This window comes from Salvia splendens, chromosome 5, assembly GCF_004379255.2.
Source record: "Salvia splendens isolate huo1 chromosome 5, SspV2, whole genome shotgun sequence".
NCBI classification, from domain to species: Eukaryota; Viridiplantae; Streptophyta; class Magnoliopsida; order Lamiales; family Lamiaceae; genus Salvia; species Salvia splendens.
Window position 1 is genome coordinate 33599655 of NC_056036.1, and position 24249 is coordinate 33623903.

At 40.9% G+C, this 24249-nt stretch overlaps 2 protein-coding genes across 2 annotated transcripts; both read right to left on the bottom strand.

Moving 5' to 3' along the window:
- Window positions 1–4267: 4267 nt before the first annotated feature.
- On the bottom strand, window positions 4268–5172 carry LOC121804159. Its single transcript, XM_042203697.1, has 2 exons — window positions 4708–5172; window positions 4268–4504 (listed from the first exon to the last, which is right to left on the bottom strand). The coding sequence occupies exons 1-2, from the start codon at window positions 5170–5172 to the stop codon at window positions 4268–4270; spliced, it is 702 nt and encodes a 233-aa protein (XP_042059631.1).
- Window positions 5173–21448: 16276 nt separating this feature from the next.
- Window positions 21449–22649, bottom strand: LOC121802069 (probable carboxylesterase 17). Its single transcript, XM_042201627.1, has one exon. It carries the CDS (start codon window positions 22578–22580, stop codon window positions 21597–21599), a length of 984 nt encoding a protein of 327 aa, XP_042057561.1. The 5' UTR covers window positions 22581–22649; the 3' UTR covers window positions 21449–21596.
- Between the last annotated feature and the right edge of the window lie 1600 nt (window positions 22650–24249).

Genomic DNA, 24249 nt, shown 5'->3' on the forward strand with positions numbered 1-24249 from the left:
AAACGATCTTCAGTAAACGTAACTAAAACAGAATTCCAAACAAGGATTTAAAGAGCGGTTAACTATGGAAAGGAAACTAGAGTAGCAACTGGAAGAAAAACATTAAAAACAACTAAGCTACAGAGACGACGAACTAAAAACAGAATAGAAATTGTTTTACCCCCCTCGGGGTGCAACAAAAACTCCAACTACAAAGACTTCTACGCAGATCCATGTCCCTTCTCCCTTAACGAGGAAGAAAAGATGAAAACAGAAGTGGAAACGGCGACTCCTGCTGCTAGCTCCTTACTCCATGCTAAAAAAATAAGGTGAAAATGAGGTGACTATGAGGTGACTCAAGGTGATGATAGTGTTGAACTCTCTTCTTGTGTGCACTCTCTCCGTATTTATAGGATGATGTTGGGCCCAAATCCCTAGGGTAAGCCCAGCCTGTCTTGACATTTATGCCCTTGAGATGGTATCTTTTCTTCTCTCTCCTCTGACTCATCACTTCATGTGGTAAACTCCACTTGATCAACTTGTCGACTGGGTAGGTTTCATTGTTTGTACGCAACTGATCAACTTAGCATCATTTCTGGCCCCTTTTCACTCCTTTCCCGAGTTGATCAAGTTGTTCATGCACTTGCCGCTTCTACAATTTATAGCCCCTGCATAATCAAATTCACCACTATTTTCGCACATTATCAGCCATGTTAGTGTAATAAACCCTACAAAACCATGCTTGTAACGAGCCCTATCAAGTTGCTCACACTTAAACCATGTTTGTCCTCAAGTATCAAAGAACAACAAGAAAAAAGGCAAGTTACATGCATGGGTCCCTGACCGACTCCTAAAAACTAAACAGACTCATAGAACTGACTAAAAAACAATACTTAGGCAAATATTTACATCTCCATGTCTGAAACTGGCTCAACTTCTGGCAATATTCCCCACAAGCTTAAGGCCATTCCAAATATTTTGCAGTCTCAAATTTCTCCCCCTCTTTTTTCATTCTGATTAGCCTATCAGTTCGTCAAGATAACCCATACTCTAGCCAACTGTTGGATTCACTCGGTCACTCATTTCTCACCAGAGATGTTAGGACCATTCACTCATTTATTTTGCCATACCACTGATGCTTGAGTTCCATAGGTACAGACTAGTTCCTTAAGGTCTTTTGTTAAGGTTGTAATGGGGTCAAGGGTTATGGTGTAGATAGGTAGGGTCCTATGGGTCCTAAGTTCATAAAAATCTTGTAAAACGACTAAGGACATGTGAGCTCAGGAACAAAAGTGGAGTAGCCTCCCTATTACATCTTCAAACTTCCCAAAATTTGACAACATACCTTGGCCATTTTTGGCCTTATTCATCTAACTTTTCTACTACAGGGTCAGGTTACATCATGTCCTGCTCTGTTTATCTAACAAAATTATTATTATTATTATTATTTTATTTTTTTCAGGGTCAGGTTACATTTTTTCATGCCCTTTATTAAACTATTTCTCTTTTTTTTTTCTTGGGTCAGGTTATAAGTGTCTGCCCTTTTCTTTTTCCTACCATCTTGACTATAACTCTTTCTTTCATATCCCTTCTACCCCCAATTGGTTGGCTGCTCCATTCTATCCCCTTAGTCACATGGCATGGAGGCTCATGGTTTCAACAGAAGGTGAATTCATAATGTAGGGTCAAATTGGGTACTAGGGGTGCCCTTACAATGAGGCGGGTTCTTCTAGTTCGAAAAAAAGAGAGGCCAAACTGGTTATTTCCTATTGCCTTTAGTCCTCACTAGCCTATGTCATTTCCCTCTCAGCATCAAGTGGCAGCCACTTTATTTTTTTTTATTTCAGTAGAAAGTGTTCTACTCTGGCTTATAACTCACTTTTAGAGGGCTTCATAGTTGGCTAAAAATCTTGGCTCTTTCATCGTTCTTACTTCGTCCACACTGACTTCAACTTACTTTTAGAAAGAGGGGTCTCACAGTTCAACATGCATTTTTCATTTTCATTCACTCTCACTAAGGGTTTTATGCCTTCTGTTTTTGCCAGCTCATTCATGTTTTCCTAAGACAACTTTGACAAGCACATAAGGACTGATTCGACATGCTTTGCTCAAATGACTCACTATCCTACCAACTGGCCTATCAACAGATCAAGTTATAATTCGACATGCTTCGCTCAGTTGATTCAGATGATTTAACAGGTAGAAAAGGTAAAAATAGATAAGTCAAATGATTCAGATGCTTATGTCCAAATACTCCACACTACTCCCCCCTCTCACTTTATCTTAGTTTGCCCTCAAGCTAGCATGATAAAGTGGAAAAGAGTAGTAAGTGATTCACTAACAAACATTCTAAAAACCTAGAAACCCTATTATCATATAAAAACTTCTCACACTTAGACCGAGCATCGGACTAAGTAGGAGAAATCAGCACACCAAACACAGAAAACATACAAACAAGACACAAACTTCTCACACTTAGACTGAGCACCAGGCTAAGTGTGATGAAGGCAAGACAGACACATATATACACAAACAAAAAACTGAAATTACTTGGTCAATGGGGGGGTTCATCTCCTTGGCTGATCCCTCCTGGAGTCAGCTGTTCTAGGGTGGGAGTCATCTCGTCCAGCCGGACGTCTACTGCTTGTTCCTTGGGCTGCATGTTGTGGAGTCCTTTGCCTCATTAATGCTTTGGGCTCCACTGCTTCACACATTCTCATTAATGCTTCGATAGTCCGGTTGCAGAAATGGGTTCCCTGATCAGATATAATAGCTCGGGTACTCCATATCGGTTGAAAATGTTGGCCTTCAGAAATTTCGCGACTTCTTTTGACTCACATGAGCTTGTAGCTTTAGCCTCTATCCATTTAGACACATAATCTACCTCAACCAGTATATAAGTGTTCTCGTATGACGATGGGAAGGGGCCCATGAAATCCATTCCCCAAACATCGAATATCTCGCAAACCACGATGGGTACTTGCGGCATCTCATCTCTAGCAGAAATCCCCCCGGTCAGCTGACAACGACTACACCTCCTGCAAAACTCATAGGAATCCTTGTGCAAGTCTGGCCAATAGAAACCACTATCCAGGACTTTCCTAGCTGTCTTCTTCGAGCCGAAGTGACCACCTCAGGCAAGAGAGTGACAATAAACCAATATATATTCTTGATCCCACTCAGGGATGCACCTTCTGATGACTTGATCAACTCCCATTTTCCATAGGTAAGGGTCATCCCAGAAGTAGTACTTTTCTTCACTTTTGATCTTTAATCTCTGGGCCCTAGTCACCTCGGTTATAGAAGGCAGTTCTCCAGTTATCAAATAATTCGCTATATCAGTGAACCAAGGCTCAACTTGCCTTCTTCTTACTTCATTTAAAAAGGCTACTAGATCAGTTGCGTCGAGCACATCCTTCCAGCTGATCAAGACATTTAATCCTTGGGCGAAATACAGGTGCTCCTCTGGAAAAGCGTCGGGGACATCTTCTTTATCCTCTCCTTGATTTATTCTGCTTAAGTGGTCAGCCACCCTATTCTATGTCCCAGCTTTATCATTTGTCTCCCAATGAAATTCTTGCAGCAGTAACACCCAACGGATCAGTCTTCGACTCTTTTTTTGCCAAGAGGTATTTGATTGCTGCGTGGTCAGTATAAACAATAACTTTGGATCCAAGTAAATAAGGGCAAAACTTTTCAAAAGAGTACACTATAGCCAGCATCTCCTTCTCCGTTGTATCATAATTTTTCTAAGCCTGGTTGAGAGTTTTAGAAGCATAGAAGATGACATAACTCTTCACATCAATTTTTTGTCCAAGGATTGCTCCCACTAAAAGGTCGTTGGCGTCGCACATCACCTCAAAGGTGTGATTCCAGTTAGAAGCTCTAATGATTGGGGCTGAAACAAGTCTATCCTTCAAGAGCTGGAACGCCTTCTAACATAGTTCATCAAAAACAAACTCCACATCATTTTTGAGAAGGTGGGTTAATGGATCAGCGATCTCCACATCATTTTTGGGGTTAAGCTTCCTTTGTTGCTCTCTGTGAGCTTTCGCACCATCTTCGAAGCGTATGTGATGCATGCAGAGGTCAGGGCTGATCCCGACCAAATCCTACAAAGTCCATCCAATGGCCTTCTGGTTTCTCCTCAGCACTCTCAATAACTCTTCCTCTTGCTTCTCTGTCAACTGGCTGTTGATGATGAATGGAAAAGTTTCCTCATCCCCGAGGTAGGCATACTTTAATCCTGGGGTAATGTCTTCAACTCCTTCTTAGGCGTGACCGCCTCTTAGGGCAATGGGTTTTTCTTGACATTCTTCGCCGCAAGCTCCCCAAAATCGGGCACCTTTTCCAAACTGTTCAGTTGAGCAAAGCCAGTGGACCCAGTTGAGGTCGGTTTCTGGCAGAATCCCATGATTGCATTATTGATCTCTTCATCGGTCATATTCTGCGTCAAAAGTATCGCACACCATCCGGAGACCTCTTCTTCAATCGAGTCGTTCAATTCAGCAGCTGCAAGCTGCTCCTGCAACAGTTAAGTCTCAAGAAATTCTTGGACTAATGGGTGAATAACATCTAATGAATGTAGATTTTCACTATCCAAAGGTTTTTTCATTGCTTCATCAATATTGAAAGTGAATTTCTCCCCATGATAATCCAAGCAAATCGTACCGTCACTCACAACGATTATAGTCTTGGCTGTTCGCAAGAATGGCATCCCAACAATACTCTACTAGATTCACCAGCTTCAGACTCATTTATACGGATCACGTGAAAATCTGCAGGGTATAGGAAGTCATGCACCCTCACATTCACATTTTCCAGTACGCCTTCATGGCTAATGCATGATCTATCCACAAGCTGGATAACCACCTTTGTATCTAATAGGCTGACTACAGTCAATCTCTTGTAAACCGAGAAAGGCAGCACATTAATAGACGCTCCCAGATCACACATAGCATGCTCGATTTTAACATCCCAAATAATGTTGTGTAGAGTAAACATCCCAGGATCAGCCATTTTAGAAGGAAGCCTTCTCTTCTGAATTACAGTAGACACACTTTCCCCAATCACAATCTTTCCATCGGCCTTAGCTTTTCCAGCTATGAAGTCCTTGATAAACCTGTTGAACAGGGGTAGTTTCAATGCTTGTAGAAATGGCAGGTTGATCTCAAGCTTGCCAAAAATCTCCATGAAATCGGTCGGATCCTCCTTTTGTCTTTTGGCCTCTCCCCTGTATGGGTAAGGTTTTAGGTGCTTGACTACATTGCTCGTTCATTCATCCGGGTCATCCCTCTCATGTTTCTTAACTTCCGCGATCAACTCCTCTGGTCCTGGGTCAGGAGGTTGTGGTTCGGCAAACTGAGGAAATGGATCTCTTGCCTCCTTTAAGAGGGTATCCTCACTGTTCTCTTCTCCATCTTCCTCATCTGTTCTGCCCAGAGGCTCATCATAATCTTTACCCGACCTCAGAGTGATTTTGCTAATGTTAGCCTTGTCCGGCATCTTGACAGTCGCGGGTATCTTACCATCATATCCAAGTATTTCATTCAACGTCGTGGCCATCTGGGATAGTTGTTTAGTGAGCATATCCATAGCCGTTTTCTGCTGTTGCTGGGCGTCCTGTATCTTATGCACCAAGTCATTATCAGCTTGCATGTTTCCTTGAATGTGTTGTTGAAAATTCAGCAAATCCCCTACTACATCATCAATTTTCGTCGACAATTTAGAATTTGGTTGGCTCGCATTCATTCCCGACGGGTGATTCAACAAAGACCCCCGTCCTTGATGGAAATTCTCGTATGGCCCCTGATTGCCATGCTGCTGCGACTGAGTGTTCTGGTTGTTGTTCTGGTATCCTCTCTGATGTGGTGGAACATAGGAAACCATTTGATTGTTTTGATTCTGGTTCGGCCAATTAGATTAGTTCCCTTGTCCCCTATTGTTGTTCCAATTGTTCTGACCATCTTGGTTTCGGTTCTGCCAATGAGGTTGCCCTTCTGACTGTGGATAGCAGATAGCTGGTGGCTGCTGATAACTCACTGCTGGAGGTTGTTGATAGGTAATCGCCGATGGTAGTTGTTGAGCTGTGTTCGGATCTGACCACCTGAAATTTGGGTGATCCCTCCATGGGGCATCCTTGATCTTCCACGGATTCCAATTAGGGTTCTGATTCCAATTCCCAGTTGTATTCGCCTGCGCTTGGAAACCTTGTTATCCTGAATGCCCATAACTAGGATACATCTCCTCTTGACTCGACTCAACCTTCACCTTCTCCGCAGGAGCAGGTTGTGTATTTTTCTCCATGGCAAACAGTATAGTTTTTTCCAACCGATCCATTCAGGCCTCCATCATATCCTCTGTTGTGGCCACAGTGGTGTTTGCTGCCACCCGTCTCGTTAACAGGGCCCTGGGAGAGTCATACGCTTTCTTAGCATTTACCAGCCTCTCCAGTACCCTCTTAGCTTCACTTACCCTTAGTTTCGAGAAATCACCTCCACTGGAAGAATTCATCAGATCCTTGCTCTCGGGTGTCATCCCTTCATAGAAATTATTGAAGATTTCCGCCTCCATCATATGGTTGTTTGGGCAGGCGTCCAACATTCCCTTGAACCTATTCCAATACTGAGTCAAAGGCTCATCGCAATCTTGATAGGCACTTTGGATCTCCTTCTTCAGCGCATTAGTCTTTGTGGAAGGGAAAAAGTAATCTAGGAATTGAGATCTAAAATCGGCCCACGTTCTGATAGAGTTGGGTAGTAGCCTCATGAACCAAGTATCGGCTTCTGCTTTTAAAGCGAAAGGGATCACCCTAAGCCTGTAGTCGTCCTCAGTCGATCCAGCTGGATGTTTTTTAATCCCACAAATCTTGCAGAAGTCATGTAAGAATTCATATGGGCTCTCGGTTGGTCTCTCATAATATTGGGGCATGACGGCCAGTATGTTGTTCTTCACATCTATATTCGTCTGCCCTGGGGTCACCACTATTGCCTGAGCTGGTTCTCCAGGCAAGTGAGCGTTGAGAGACCTGATCTCGAGATCGTTATCTACCAGTGCGGCCATCCTGTCCGGTCCTTCTATAACGGTCTCCTCCTTCAACTCGGCAAACGGGTTCTGATCTTCTTCCCCTTCTGAGCTTGTATTAGATGGACCTCCTATGTTCAGTCCAGATCTTGTGACGACCGGGTTGGTTGCTTCTCTGATCCTCCAATTGGATTTCGTATCTCTCCAATTGATCATATTATTCCAGTGCCTAAAGTTCAGGCCTCTGTTCATAAACTGAAAAGGAAAAAGAAAATAGGAGGATTACCAAGTATCTCAAACACAAGCACGTACAACGTCATCCATCACTGGAAACGGCGCCATTTGAAATATCATTTTCGAAACTAAGAACTCAGAGTTCACATGCAAATTAAAACATGCAGCGTTGCTCAACTTGATCAAGTCAAACAATAGATGGTTCAAGCTGGCTGACAACTACTTGTCGCTGGGTATGCAAACGGAGAGACTTATGACTTTCAAGACCTTAACCCACAATACTATTAAACTAGTAAATGGAAGTAAGGGTCGAATCCCTCAGTGACATATGCGAGTGGAGTTGGGATTGAGACATTTGGGAGGTTTGGCTGCGGCCACGCTTTTTAGTGGGTTAAGTATAAACTAAGGAATAGGAATTGCTCAACTAGCTAAACTAAACTGATCAAGCTACACTAAACAGACATTAAAACTAAGAAACAAACGACTTGATCAACTAAACCTAGAGCAGAAAGGTAAAAGTAACTTGGGACCACTGACACACAATAAGCGCACTACCTAATAGCTGTAAACATCGAAAAGGTGACAGAGACTGCAATCCTAACAAACTGCTACCTTATTCTTTGCTAACCAACTAAATAAAAACAACGAAAGCAGATCTAAACAGAGCAGCAAACATAAAAACAAAAATCAGATAAAACGAACACAGATCCATATGAAATCGACGTAAAGAAAAGTAGATCTAAAGTATCCAACCTATTCTCATGTAAGTTGACGAAATCTACCTACGAGAAACATAAACAAGGCGGAACTAAAGCAAACAAAAACAATCAAAACAGAGAACATCAGATCCAACTCAACTTGAACTAAAAACTCCATGTCATAAACGATCTTCAGTAAACGTAACTAAAACAGAATTCCAAACAAGGATTTAAAGAACGATTAACAATGGAAAGGAAACTAAGGTAGCAACTGGAAGAAAAACATTAAAAACAACTAAGCTACGGAGACGACGAACTAAAAGCAGAATAGAAATTGTTTTAACCCCCTTGGGGTGCAACAAAAACTCCAACTACGAAGACTTCTACGCAGATCCAGGTCTCTTCTCCCTTGACGACGAAGAAGAGATGAAAACAGAGGTGGAAACGGAAACTCCTGTTGCTAGCTCCTTACTCCATGCTAAGAAAAATAATGTGAAAATGTGGTAACTATGAGGTGAGTCAAGGTGATGATAGTGTCGAACTCTCTTCTTGTGTGCACTCTCTCCGTATTTATAGGATGATGTTGGGCACAAATCCCTAGGGTAAGCCCATCCTGTCTTGACATTTATGCCCTTGAAATGACATCTTTTCTTCTCTCTCCTCTGACTCATCACTTCATGTGGTAAACTCCACTTGATCAACTTGTCGGCTGGGCAGGTTTCACTGTTTGTACGCAACTGATCAACTTAGCTTTTTTTTGGCCACTTTCACCCCTTTCCCGAGTTGTACAAGTTGTTCCTGCACTTGCCGCTTCTACCATCTATAGCCCCTGCACACTCAAATTCGCCACTCTTTTCGCACATTATCAACCATGTTAATGTAATAAACCCTACAAAATCATGCTTGTAATGAGCCCTATCATATAACAATAATTAATGTTCATAATATTTCAAAATGACCATGTGGTGGAGTGGTAAAGGGGTTGGTATTTAGAGACGAGGTCATGTGTTCAAACCCTCAGCAATAAATTTTGAAAAGTGAAAAAATTTAAAAACCGGTTTTCGGTTCACTGTTGGACCGGTCCGACCGGCCGGTTCCATCGGTTCACGGCGGTTCAACATGCAAGTGGTATTTAAGGGTGAACCGGACCGGACTGCCTACCGGTTCACGGTTGAACCGGTCGATCCGGCGGTCCGGTCCGGTTTTTTAAACACTGAAATTACAATTGATTATCGATGTCGGTAACACTGAAATTTGAAACAATATTAGCATTGGACTGTGGCCGAAAACAGAAACCATTTTTAAAAGAGGATTAACGTCGTATATTTTGGTAGTTAAGTTTGACGATCACCCTAACCAGCCATTAATGTAATTCTTTTACCTATTTTATTTGTTTTAGACGTCCGAATTCGGATATCCAACACTTTCTAATTGAAAGAAATCCATGGGTTCATGAATAGAAATCCATGGGTTCCATCCTAAATATATAGTGTGTTGATAGAAATCCATGGGTTCCATCCTAAATATATAGTGTGTTTGTTCAGTGACCCGCTCTGATACTATCATAGAAATCCATTGATTTCATTCTAAAACCAATTGGTGATAGGAAGTGGGGCACATGAGACTTATATAGTGATTTCAGTTATCTCTTTACACCGATGTGGAATAATTGTAATATATATTATTTAGTTAACACTGATGTCTCTAGTTTGGAATTTTAAAAAATCTTACTTAAAAATACGTGAAAGCTAAGTTAACTTTTACTTGCTCATTCCTATTCTTGCTTCAATTCAGATTAATTTGGTTGAATTTAAAGATTGGAGTCTAATGGTGGAAATTGTTACGTGTGGAGTTTAATGGTATAAATTTTAAATGTGATTTACCATGTTTATCATGTCTTTAGTCTGATGCTTTTGGACTTATATGCTTGACCGTATTTGAAGGCCGTATTGTGAAATGTTATCTTATAAATAATAATCGTTAGAGTGTCCTCCCTATAGTGGAGGACAGGGGCGCCGGGGCGGGGAGGGGCGGACAGCCCTCTGCCGAGTATTCGGCGTGGACAGGGGGTGGACGAGCCGCGGCGGGTTATAATGGGGCCTGTGCACCGCGGCGCCTGCCCACTTTTTTTCATTTTTTTTATTTTTTGCCTATAAATAAAACTCATTCCCCTCATTATTTTCACACCAAATAAAACTCTCTATTCCAAATTTCTCTCTCTAAGTTTTTCTTTATTCCAGTTCCAAAAAATGGAAGATTTGTGGAATGAAGCGTGCAGTGGCGGACACAGGTGGAGGAGGTGAGGGGCTTAAGCCCCTCCCAACCCATTTTTTTAAATAAATTTCTATTGCAATTTTTTTTTAAAAAATTCGAACCTATAGTCAGCCCTCACCAAGTTAATAGCTTTGATGTCTAATTTATTAGAGGTTTAATGGAAAGGAGGGGATGAAAATTAAAATTACACCTAAAAACTTCACAACAATGGAGTTGAGAAATGAGAAGAGGAAGATGATGAATAGTAAAACAATAAAAGCAGAAAAAGTACTGTCAGTTCCCTATTTAAAGTACTGCACTATTAGACAATAAATAATAATAAAAAGTAATACACTAACTTACAAATAACTTAAATAAATAAAATAATAAAAGTTGAAAAAGTACTGCACTATTCCTATTTGACGGCAGGGGTTAGTTTCAGGGCAGGTATATTAATTAAGAATTAAAAGGATTTGTCATCTAGCCCTACTTCTTTCATAGCGGCGGAGCAAAACAAAAATGAAACTTCTCCCACAAATTCCAAAAGAGAATTACTTATTTTCTTCGCAACTATAATTGGTAGAGTAAGGTCAGTTTTTCCTTTTCTTTTGTCATAGTTTACACAATCACAATGTGTTAGATACTTTAGATTCATAACTTTTATTTACATAGTATTTTGTGATTTATTGAACTAATTTGCTAAATTGCATAGCTTGTCTTGATCCAAGAAATTCTTTCTCTGAATTCAATGAGCATCAAGTCATTCATATTGCTACTTTATATCCCGAGGACTTCTCTGCGAGCGAATGTTTACATCTTCCACGGCAAGTTAGTAACTTTATTGCTAATGTGCGGTGTGATCCTCAATTTGTTGCGCTTAGTGATTTGGGAAGTTTTGCTATGAAAATGGTCAAAACTAAGAAGCATTTAGTTTTTCCATTGGTCTATCGGATTATTGAGTTGGCCTTGGTTTTACCTGTTGCTACTGCTTCTGTTGAGAGAGCATTTTCTGCAATGAAGACTATCAAGACTGATTTACGAAATCGAATGGGTGACGAGTGGATGAATGACAGTCTAGTTGTGTACATTGAGAAGGATATTTTTTCAACGATTGATAACGAGCCGATCCTGCAGCGTTTTCAATCGATGAAAACACGTAGAATTCAGTTGCCGCCGCTTTAGCAAACTGTATTATTCTTTTTGTCAAACCTGTTTTGGATTAATTTTATGTATTAGATATTTATTTATTTTTAGAATTTTTATTATTATTTTTTTATTATATATATATATAATATGTGTGTGTCTCCTGCCAAGATTTTTTAGTGAAGCACCTGCCAAGATTTATTCCTGCGTCCGCCACTGGAAGCGTGGGATTATCTGATTCAAGAGGTGCAGGCGGAAGCCGATGAGGACGCGGCGCGGGAGGCAGTGGCGGTGGTCCCTCTTCCGTTTCATCATCGGCGGACAATCCCACGAGATCATGTCGGAGCGCACGAGTGGCTGATGGCAGACTACTTTGGCGATAACCCTCGTTATCCGGCAGAGATTTTCCATCGGCGTTTCAGAATTTTGCAACCGCTCTTAACCCATATAGCGATGTCATTGGCGGGCGGTACATGTGCTTCACCCTCCGACGTGATTGCACCGGCCGGATCGGTCTATTTACTTTGCAGAAATGCACCGCTGCAATTAGGCAACTTGCATATGCCTGCCCGACTGATATGTTCGACGAATACCTGCAGATGGGTGAGACGACTAGCCTTGATGTGCATCCGGGAAATCTTTGGTCCGGAGTATCTACGAAAGCCAACCTATGAGGACTGCTATAGACTACTAGATATGCACGGTTCGGTGCACGGTTTCCCGAGGATGATGGGCAGCATCGATTGCATGCATTGGGAGTGGAGAAACTGGCCAGTGGCGTGGAAAGGCCAGTTTACTACTGGATTAAAGGCAGACATCCCTCGATGATCCTGGAAGCCGTTGCCGACTATCGTTTGCCGATCTGGCATACGTATTTCAGTGTCGCAGGTTCGAACAACGACATCAGCTTTCTGTAGTCATCGCCTCTCTTCAATGATGAGTACCGGGGGAGGGTCCTGAAATCAGATTCATGGCCAACGGCACCTAGTACCATAGGGGATACTATTTTGCTGATGGGATATACCCTCATTGGCCCGTATTTGTCAAGACAGTTCAACAACCGGTCGGACTAAAGAAAGCCTATTTTGCGCGAAAATAAGAGGGTGCTAGAAAGGATGTTGAGCGAGCTGTTGATGTGCTCCAAGCGTGGTGGGCCATTTTACGGTGCCCGGCACGAGTTTGGCACGAAGATGATGTCACGAATATCATGTATGCATGTATCATATTGCACAATATGATAATAGAAGATGAAGGATTTGCTGCTGAGCATTGGGCACCGAAACATGGTGTTAGTTCAAGTCACGGTGTTGCCTCCGCGCCGATACAGATGGGTGTACCGCGTAGTAATGAATATCTGCTCCAACATTTCATTGATATGCGCAGGAACACAACACATACCCAACTCCAGGCCGATTTGATTGAAGAGGTCTGAGCACGTAGGGGAGGGGGGCAGCGTGAAGAAATTGTGTGATGTCGAAAATTTTCGTTGTATAATTTTCTCCTTCATGTAATACAACGAAAATTTAGTTTATTATTTTTATTTATTAAATTAGCAGTTATTTCCTAATTATTTTTCAATCTGATAATTTTAATTCTAATTGAATTAAAATATACAATCAATTGATAAAACAAAAAAAAAGTGACTCCAGAGTGTCCACTATTGTTGTGGACACTTAGAAGAGTGGTTGTGGAAAAAAAATGGTTTGTCCACCAAAGTTAGACGTCACCACGGTTCGGGAACCGGCGGTTCACGGTTCGAAACCGCCGGTTCTGGTTTAAAAAATAAGTGAACCTGAACCAGCCCGACCAAGGTTCGGCGGTTCCGGTTCCTGAACCGTGAACCGCCGGAACCGCCGTTGCATGTCCGGTTCCGGGCCGGTTCGTCCGGTTCGGCGGTTCAATTTTTTTTATATACATTGTGAATTTGTAATTCAAGTAAAAATATAAATATATTTGTATAAATAAAATTAGAATAAAGCGATGTACAAATGCAATTTTATTGATACAAATTACAACTTTAAAATTGCAAATTACAACTTTAAAATTACAAATTACAACTAAAAATTTACAAGTTACAACTTTAAAACTACAAATTCCAACTTAAAATTTACAAATTACAACTTAAAAATTATAAATTACAAAAGACTTAAAGTCTTGATTACAATTTACAAATTACATATTCAAAACAAAGGGGGGAAAAATAAAGGAAAAGGACTTGAGCTCAACTTAAATTTAAAATTTAAGTTGAGATGCCTACGTATCCTCAATGCTCAATTGCATTTTGGAATCAAAGTCCACGTAGTTCTCTTACCTTGCTTACCTATTTGGCTTGATCGTAGGAATTGGCGGCGCGCCTACTCTTCTTCATCGGGGAAGTAGTCTTGGTCGGGTTGTACTACTTGATTGTTCCAATCCGGTTATTGGTCTCTAATTTCGGCGGAGCACCAATCATCAAGTAACATGGTGGCTTCTATGTTTTGCCCGGTGAGTCTACTTCTTCTGTCGTCCAAGACGTTGCCTCCAACACTAAAGGCGGACTCGACGACGACAGTGGAAGCCGGAACCGAAAAGATCTCCTTGGCCATTGATGCAAGGATGGGAAAATCTTTCTCGTGTGATCCCCACCAATCTAGGACGTCGATTTGTTGGGGAACGGGACCTCCTTCTTCCTCATTGAATAAAAAGTGAGAGTCAAAATATAAGTCTAACTCACTTGTCGAATTTGCCGTCCTTCCTCCGCTGCTGAAGCCGTATAGGTCTGCCAATTGGGATTGGGCTTCAGGGTCATCAACTTGGAAGAAGCCAAAGTTATGTGTTTGACGGGGGGTCTAGGTCTCACTTGGTGGGTACGGTTATACTTGGCTTCGTAATCGTGAAAGAGAGCCCGCAAGTCGAACTCAAAACTTCTTTGGAGGCTTGGGAGGTGGGAGAGGTTTATTTGGAATGTTTGAGCTAGGTTTATGTAGTTGTCGTCCTCGTCAGTTTGCAAAGCTCGGAGTGGTTCAAGATCAATAGAAGCCAAATTGTTGTAATAAAATTCTAAAATTTTGAAAGTACCAACTAGTTTCCACTTTGGATCCAAAACTTTGGCAAGCAAAAAAATCGTGGGGATCTCGTTGAAATACTTGAGCCATTTTTCAACCATGTAATATAAAACACACATTAACTCAAGATTGTTTGTGGAATTTTTCATTGCAATTTTAAAACCAAGTGATATGATCATGCAATGTTCTAAAACACGAACGGATGTGCAATAATACACACCCGATAACTCAATAGTGGCATTTCGAAAACCTTTGAATAACTTAAACAAGCTCATGCATTGATCCCAACAAGAAGATGTTAGATATAAATCATCAACAGGGTAAGTTCTATAAAAATCAACTAAATATTCTATATGCTCCAATGTAGAATGCAACATATCATATGTAGAGTTCCATCTAGTAGACACGTCTAAAGTAAAAGTTGTGTACCTTATTTTCTTCGTGTGGCAATACTTCTTCAACGCCTTGCCAATTTGAGGCTTCCAGTGGATCAAGGATACAGCTGTAGTAATAGGTTGGAGCATCTTGTACACATAAGTTTAAAATATGACAAATACATCGTTGGTGAAAATACTTACCACTTATCGCCGGGGAGCAAGCCGCAATTAAATCGGATATACTTGCGGTGTTAGCGGTTGCGTTATCAAAACCAACCAAAAATATCTTGTTGCATAACTCATACTCATTCAAATCTTGAATAATTAAAGATGCAATTGCTTGTGCGGTGTGTGGGGAAGGAAATTGTCTAAAACCAATTAAACGTTTATTTAAAGACCAAATATTGTCTATAAAATGACATGAAATTCCCATGTAAGAATTTCGTTGGAAAGAATCTGTCCACACATCGGAGCAAATATTAACTTTGTGCCCCAAGGTGGATAGAAATTTTCCAACCTCTCTTTTTTTGTCAAAAAACTGACGGTTGTTAGATCTTTGAGCAGTAGAGGGGGGAATTCTCTTTGTAGCAACATTAAAAGCGGTTTGCATAGTAACTTCATATTTTTTGTCATTAAAAAAATTGAACGGCAAATGTTTCATTGCCGCCCATCTTACCATAGCATCAGTAACATTTTTCGGATCATATTTAAATAGCGGCGTACCTGTTTGAGACGATGAGCCGGCGGGGAAGTTTATTTGGCTTTGGGACTTAGAATGCCCATATTCCACGGGGTATTTTGCCTTCAAATGGCGATGGAGAGTACCATATCCCCCACCGATAACAAATGGATAGACTTTATCGCAATAGTTGCAATATGCTTTGAACTCACTTGTCTCAACGGTAGTGGTCGGATCATTAGGATTTGAAATTACCACCGGGGCCTTCTTGAAATGTTTGGTAAAAATCTCGGATTTCAACTTGGGAGGCATCTTTTTCTTTTGTCGTCCTGTGGGAGGAGGAGCATCGGCCTCCTCCTCATCATTGTCGCCAACTTGGCCGGTGCTAGAAGGGGGAATTGATGCGATCCATCATCGCCTTCGTCCGACGATAGATTCACATCGTACTCGAAATGCGAAGCCGAATGTGAATGCCCCCTTGTTGGTCGTCGTCGGCGAGGGCAAGTAACAATGCCGCATTTCGATCTTCTTCCCCCTACGAAAATTATACAACTAAGTAAAAATACTAACACAAAAATAAAACACATAGACACATAGATGTTGAAAAATGAAATTATGAATTTAATAAAAATGAATTAACAAAAAATTAAAACATATTATAACTTACTTGAGCTCGAAGAGTGGCTAGCCTTCCCACCTCCTCCGCAACTTGTGCTCTAGAAGGGGCACGTCGACGACGAGTATCACTTTGATCTTGGGCAATTTCCTTGCCCCGATCACCACCACGACGAGATGAAGACATGATATAAATATTTATGGAAATTAAAAGTGGAGAATAGAGAGTAGTGTGATTGTGTGAAGATGATAACGTGAACAACGTGAGTAAATTATGAGCGCAAATAACGTAAACTACTTGAGAGAATGAGGATGGAGAATAGAGAAATTGAGATTGAGAGAGAAATTCTTATTAACACAAGAATTGAGTGAGTAGAAATGAAGAGGATGGGGTATTTATAGGGGAAAATTTTGATTAAAAAAATTTTTAATTTTTGAAAATAACGGCCGAACCGCCGGTTTACCGCCAAAACCGCCGGTTTTCGGTGGAAACCGGCAGTTTTTCGTCAATTTCAAATTTCAAATTTTAAAAACAACGCCGGAACCGCCGGTTTACCGCTGGTTTTTCGGTCGAAACCGGCGGTTTCCGTCATTTCTGCCCAAACCGGCGGTCGCGGGAGCGGTTTCTGAAAAGACTAGGAAGTAGGCCTGAAAAGATGTCGGGAGTTGTCGGGAACCGCCAAACCGGCGGTTCGGAACCGCCGGTTCCGGCTCTTCAAAATTCGCAAACCTGAACCGGCCCGTCGGAACCGCCGGTTCGGTTTGGAGACCTCTAACCAAAGTGTCCTTATTGTGGACAGTCTTATCAGAAAGTTGGGTAGTCATATATCGTTGTGAAATATTTGGCTCAATGCTCTCTCTCTCTCTCTCTCTCGCACACACACACATGAAGTCGCGCTCGTGTGAACTACATATCATGACAGGCTTGCTATATCTCATCCATTCAGCTCCGATAATCCTAGTTATTGAGCTAGGTGTTGTCTGGTATACACTCGATTCATGCATTATCCAACATGTTTCTGTCTGGTATACAAGTTATAGGTCCATTATTGTAGTTATGGAACTGGTGGGACAAATATTAGCTAAATTAATTAGGCATGGAAGATCCTTGTTTTCAGCTACACATAAAATGTTGCCGTTTTTGGTTGGACAGGATTGAGTAGGAGTAGAGGGCTATGGGGTTAAATGATGAACAAATCCATACAAACACTAGCCTCCACCTTCGCTAGGATTCTGTACTCACTTAAACTTAGCAATAATAAAAGAGTGGTGGTGGTTGTGGCTTCCACATTGTGTTGCTAGTATGGATTTTCTAACCCGCATATATTGAACTGAATCTCTGTTTCCTTTGTCAAAGAACTGAATTTTGACATGATTTAGAGAAGAACAAATTTAGAAACTGAATTATCTATGAGGTAATGATACGGAATAATGGAATACGGAATAGGATCATGATTGTCCAATACTAGTATTTGTTTTGATATGTGACAAATACACATTTCACTTATAGGATCACAATAACAAAGAGTGAAGAAATTAGTTCGAATTTTAAACCAGAATCTGCCTAGAAATGGAGTTATTTGCTTGGGTCACTAGCCTCATATAGATAGATGTTTACTGCTTAATTTACAACTCACAAGTCTTCCATACCCAATTGGTCCATAGCTTTGCTTATGCAAACTATATTCAAATTTTATGTTCTGATAATTAGTCACTTATTTGGACCGGTTGAATTTGATACACCATAATATTTGTGTGTTAAACTGAAAGTGCATGTCTAATACTCATTTTTAATGTTGTTTTTCTAGTGGTTGTCGTTATTAAATTTTCAGGAGTCAGTCGCTGATTTTGGTTTTGGTTTTGGTTTTGGTTTTGTAGTAGTATATTCTATCTAGTAAGAGGAGATTCTGAAATATCTGACCAAGTGACAAATACGGAGTATTTTCTTTCTTGTCTGTTGTGAAGAACGATGCACAACCTCTTTCTCTTTGTTTCTTTCTTTATTTGACAAAATAGACCACTCACTCTTGATTTCTTTCTCTATTTGACATTACCTCAAGTTGCAAAGTCGTCTCCGACTATCAACTTTCTAACAATTCCGTTAAAACTCTTTGAATTTACAGTTTTTGTTAAGATGTGTGCCCACTGATCATCTGATCAAACAGAAGGAAAATCTGTAGTACCATTATCGAGTTTTTCCTTTATAAAAGTATATCGATCAATTTCTAAGAGTTTGGTTCTATCATGTTGGACTCGATTCTCCATGTGGTTCTATCATGTTGGACTCGATTCTTCATGATGCTGATAGCTGTCTTGTTATTACAAAATAAATTACTTCTCTGAGTGGGAGGAAAATCAATCACGGTAAGACGACTCCTTAGCTACAAAATTTCTAGCCGACCACTTTTTACACTACAAAACTTTGCCTTTGCGCTGGATAAGGCTGCGAGTCTGCGACTTTTTGCTTCTTGGTTCTCTAGGTAACTAGGTTCACTCAAACAAAGGTAAAATATACAACCGTAGATCTTTTATCAATTGGAATGCTCGCCCAGGTAGCATATGTGAATCCATAAATTTCCAAGTGCTCTCATTTCTCAAGTAAAACTCCATATCCCATAGTACCTTTCAGATATCATATGACTCTCAATGTAGCGTCCATGTGATCCTCATGTGGCTGATGCATGAATTGACTCATGACTCTAACGACATAGGCTATATCAGGTATGGTGCCTATCTAATTTAAATACAATATAATTATACATGAATATAGTCCTGACGCTGTCCATCTTTAGAGTCTCCAAGAAACCAGAGCTCTGTTTGTCAATACTCATATCACCGTATTTCTTAAGACACGCACCCAATCAAAGTGGGACTATAAGTCGTAGACGGAGGGAATACAATAAGGTGGTGTCCTTATGAGAGGGGGTAATTCAAGAATCATTATTTCTAGTAAAACAACTCCTTCCGTTCGCAAATAAGAGTCTTGTTTTTCCATTTTAGTCTGTCCACGAATAGGGATCCCGGTTCCTATAAATGATAATAGGCCAATATGATACGAGTATATCTACAAGATATTCTCATATTTCTATTTTTTATATATTATTGATTTAGCATATCTTTCTTATTTCTTGATCACTAAGTTAGGTTATTAGGGAGTTTTATAAATAGGAGCCTTTTTTTATCTTTTGAATCATTCATTGAAGAAATACAATTTATCTTTTTTATCGTCTTTTATTATAGTTATTTACTTTCTCTGCAAATTCATCTCGACAACCCCTAATTGGCCGAGAAATCTAGGCTGCTCGACGGGGAGACCCCACGAACGAACCTACCCCTTCGTCGGCAATCCCTCGCTGCCGGAACCGATACGAGTACCCTCGTATCATCTGGTGCTTTCATTGGTTCTCATCCTCCGCATTACCACCGTCTCTACCACTGCCATCATGATGTCAAGCAACTATGCTAATTATCAGTTCGGCCAGCCCGTTTATACAGATTGGCAGCAACCAACCACCCACACACTCGATTACGTAGAGTGGCAGCAGCCGTATCGATCCTACGCTGCCCAACAGCCTGGTTTTCAGCAGCCACAGCCACCATGTGTTGGCTCGGAGTGGTGTGGACTTTCGCAGACATACCAATTCGGCTATCACCCATGTCATCCGCCTCCCAATCAGCCACCCGACCCCCTGGATTGGACGCAACCCGAGTACTCAGAATTTGATCACCTACCGCCACTACCGCCCCAGTACACGCTGAATTTGGAACCGAACCTGTCGATGGCTGCCTTGGCTTCACAGCTCGAGCGTTTGACTGCTATTGTCAGGGAATTGGAGTCTCAGATGGATTCACGTGAACGTTGCCTGGGTGATCTGCACGCTGCCACAAAACCTCCTCCAGTCCCTACATTCAGCGTCATGTACACGGAGCCAGTATCGTGTCCCCTACCACAGATGACCGCTGCCGCCCCAGCTGATCTCCATCACGATCCATCTAGAAGCTCGCTGCCTGTTGTTGTTGCTATCCCGCCTCCACCAGCCACAATATCTCTATCGTGCAACTCCAATTTCGGGTATGACTCAATGGAATTAATTGTCGTTGATAATGATGAAGAGGAAAAAGATGTTATTCATTCTAGTGTTGATGTTAGTGGACCAATTTATGGTAGTAAAGATGGCATAGATGCTCCATGTAATGTTGTTTTTACTTGCCGAAAACATATACATGTTGTGGAGCATAACAGGTTGGATATTACAATGTTGAGCAACAAGATTGATTCTTTTTTGTTGAAAGAGGACGAAGATGGTTCCATTGAGGATATGAAGAAGGTAATTGCCTGTGTATTTGTGGTTTGGCATGTTGGTGATGTTATAAGTATTAATCATCGATCAACTTTCCTCGACGCTGATGCACGGTTGATTCCTCTGTGCAATGACGTGCAATGTTTGGGCATGCATGGATGCGTTGAGAAGCCCCCTAGTCACACGCACTATCTTTGGGCGAGGCATAAATCCAGTCAGCTAATGGATGACTTCTCAAATCTCGGCGGTACAAGAAGCATGGGAATAATATTGAAGATGGCAAGAGCACTTGTATCCCTTCTTACAAATGTTGCTCACCAACGAATTCATGGAGGATGTTCTCATGAGGGGAAGGAAGGAGAGAAGTATTTTGTTGACGTTTTACTTGATGTGCCGAGGAATGAGAGAGTTCGTGGGCGTATGTATACATTTGATCCAGGTTGGGATACCTCGTCAAAGCTTTTGTTCGCCACACTCTTCGTTTTGTCGTGGTTTCCACCTTGAGGACAATGTGAATTTCAACCGTGGGGGAGTTGATACGAGTATATCTACAAGATATTCTCATATCTCTATTATTTTATATATTATTGATTTAGCATATCTTTCCTATTTCTTGATCACTAAGTTAGGTTATTAGGGAGTATTATAAATAGGAGCATTTGTTATCTTTTGAATCATTTATTGAAGAAATACAATTTATCTTTTTTATCGTCTTTTATTTTAGTTATTTACTTTCTCTGCAAATTCATCTCGTCAACTCCTAATTGGCAGAGAAATCTAGGCTGCTCGACGGGGAGACCCCGCGAACGAACCTACCCCTTCACCGGCAATCTCTCGCTGCCGGAACCGATACGAGTACCCTCGTATCACAATACCACTAACTCATTTCACTCACATTTTTTAAAATAAATAAATACAAATAAGACTCATATATCACTAACTTTTTTCTACCTACATTTTAAACATTTTTTAAAATCCGTGTCGAAAAGAAATAAGCATCTTATTCGCGAACGGAGGGAGTATTTGTTAAATGACCGCGCAAACTAACTAACTTATGTTATGAATTAACCATGTGGAATCTGTGGATTAAACAACCATCAAATAACATAAAAACAAACATTCATAATAACATGATCATGAAAATACAGGCATGCATAAGGCATGCACCCATTATAAAAAGCAACACCAAACAAACCACACAGAGAAAGCAAGCAAACAACAAAAACAAGAAGACAAACGGACAAGAAAAGTCAATGGGTGTTGATAAAGCAAATAATCACTTCAAACAGCTTCCGAGTCTCCTCCGCCACTTTGGGATCGGAATCGACGGCGATCTTGTTTAGGTAGAAACTATGGCCGACGTCGTGGCTCGTAAACAGCTCAATCTCTTTTCCAGCCTTCTTCATCGCTTCATAGAACTCCATCTCCCTATCCCTCACCAGATCATGATCCGCCATGCAGTACAGATACGGCGGCAGCCTCACCGTCTCCAGCGGCGGCGCCGCCTCCCCCATCGGGCACGTGATCGGGTGCTCCTTCGTGGCACCCTCCGGCAGCGCCATCTCCAGCATCTTGTCCATCATCTCCGGCGTCAGAAACGGCGTCTCCGCCTTCTCCATCTCCGACTTGCTCCGCTGCGTCCGGCAGAAGTCCGTGTGCATCAGCACCGCCCCGGCCAGCTTCACCCCCGCGTCCCTCGCACGCGCCGCCACCTGGTGGGCGATATTCCCGCCGGAGCTGTCTCCGATGAGGAAAATCCGGCCGAAGTCGGCGGCGCCATCGATCCAGGGGTGGCGGGGCTCGCCCCGGGAGAGCCACTCGAGGGCGGAGAAGCCATCGTCGCAGGCGGCGGGGAGGCGGTGCTCGGGGGCCTGGCGGAGGTAGGGCGAGACCACGATGGAGCGTGCCTCCCGCGCCAGGCGCGTGTAGACGGTGTAGTACATGAACCAGTCGGCGTCGCTGAGGCAGAAGCCGCCGCCGTGGAAGTGGACGAGGAGGCTGAGCTTTTCGGGGTCGTCGGGTTTCTTTTCGGGTAGGTAGATGCGGACTTTGAGGCCGGAGTCGGTGGTGGCGTCGGCGATGGCGACGCCGTCTATGAAGTCGTCGTGGGGCGGCACGGGATCCATCATGAACTTGACCGTGGGCGGACCGGTCCAGGTCCGGTCCACCGAGCCGTCGTCGAATATTCGGAGCCAACCGGAAATCTTTTCTACAACTTTCTTTTCTTGCGACATGGTAGATTTAGTAGTATTGAAGATTAGATGTTGAAGAAATTGGACGTGTGTGTTGTTTTGCTAGAGAATGCATGACTAAATATATATAGGTGATTATGATATGATACACCATGATTTCGTTTTATTTTTTTTATTTTTATTTATGTCGTATTATAGTCAATGTATTGTATATTGAGCGACTATTGTACACCATTTGCTTGATGATATGAAATAAAGTGGAATATAATTACTACTCCTATAGTATATCACATAAAAATTTCACTTTAATTTTTTGGAGTTTATGACGTTATAAGATGTACTCCTACTACTACTACTATTACTTTATAAGTAATGTGACAGCACCATGGGTTGCGAAAGTAACACTTTATCTATAGCTTATTAAATAAAGCATACGTCACTAACCCAAGCTTATTATTTGGATTGGGACAATTGACTTCTTGTGGGTGGTTAACTGAGCGAATTAGTTTGAATTATTCAAATGGAGTACAAAATTATGTTAAACATGCTTTCGCTTTTATAATTGTTTTTGTTTATTTGTCTATTACTAATAGTTAAATACTTAGAATTTTAAGATTCAAAAGTAGTTAACTCTAATGATATTTTGATTAATTATTCAATATCTAAATCTTATTTTATTAGGATAATTCATATTCCTAATGATTTCGATTGTTTGGCCTGATTGAATAATTCACTGCAGTCTTCATACTCATAATGAAGAATTGCTCCTGTGTGTAATCCACAATACGCATGCTTAAAGAGAAGAATTAAGGTTATATTACATTCTTCCCTTGCTAAGTGATTCATATTTCTTTTAAGGGATGTTCCAAGCTAATGAGTCATTTCCTTTTTTGGCGATCTTTTACTTTTTCTTCTCTATTTTTTCATGTATCTTATTTTATTATCTCCACTTAAGTAACAAAATTTCATTTTCTTAAAATTCGTGCTCAAAAGCAATGTCTCACTTATTCAGAAACGGAAGGAGTTACTAAAAATGAAAGCACGTTTATCTCTGCTTGATTTCCTCTCTCTTAATTTATTTTTTTCACTTAAAATATAAAATAAAGTTGCATAAAATCTCATGTCATCCAAAAAACGGGTTATCTTCTTTGGGACGGAGGGATAAGGAGTAAGAGATCAAATGAAAATTATAATGCTACATGCCAGTAGAAAAGAGGAACATTTTTCAGCTTTTTATTCACAAATATCTACGGCTTTGTATTTTTATTGAATCCATGATTCAAACTAGATGGAGCAAAAAAATTGATTTATTTGTGTATCTGTTGTTCAAGCATTTTTAATAAGATTAGTCAAGTTCAAATGAATTATCAAACTCTAACTATAAATTAATAAATTATAATAGTAACTAATAATTTCTGTTTTTGAACACTAAACTATATTTTTGAAAATGAATAAATCTTAATTAAATATTGACTAACTTCTAATTAACTATTATAAATAATTAGTTAAATTTGAATTAATAAATCTTAATTAAATAGTGACTAACTCCTAAACGAGTTTCACGCATGTATGGAATGATTATGTGGCCCCTTTTTATTGGCAAAAAAGAGCCTAAAGCCTGAAACGACAAACCATAGTGAAGATATATGGAATTCAAACTGGGGCCTTCTTTATCTGCTAAAGGTGAATTCAAACGACAAGCCAATGTCAA

Coding starts and splice junctions, on each gene's coding strand:
- LOC121804159 (XM_042203697.1), bottom strand. CDS start 5,172: ATGGAGATTTTTGGCAAGCTTGAGATCAACCTGCCATTTCTACAAGCA. Junction 4,505..4,707: donor AAGCTGGTGAATCTAGTAGA/GTATTGTTGGGA, acceptor TAACTGTTGCAG/GAGCAGCTTGCAGCTGCTGA.
- LOC121802069 (XM_042201627.1), bottom strand. CDS start 22,580: ATGTCGCAAGAAAAGAAAGTTGTAGAAAAGATTTCCGGTTGGCTCCGA.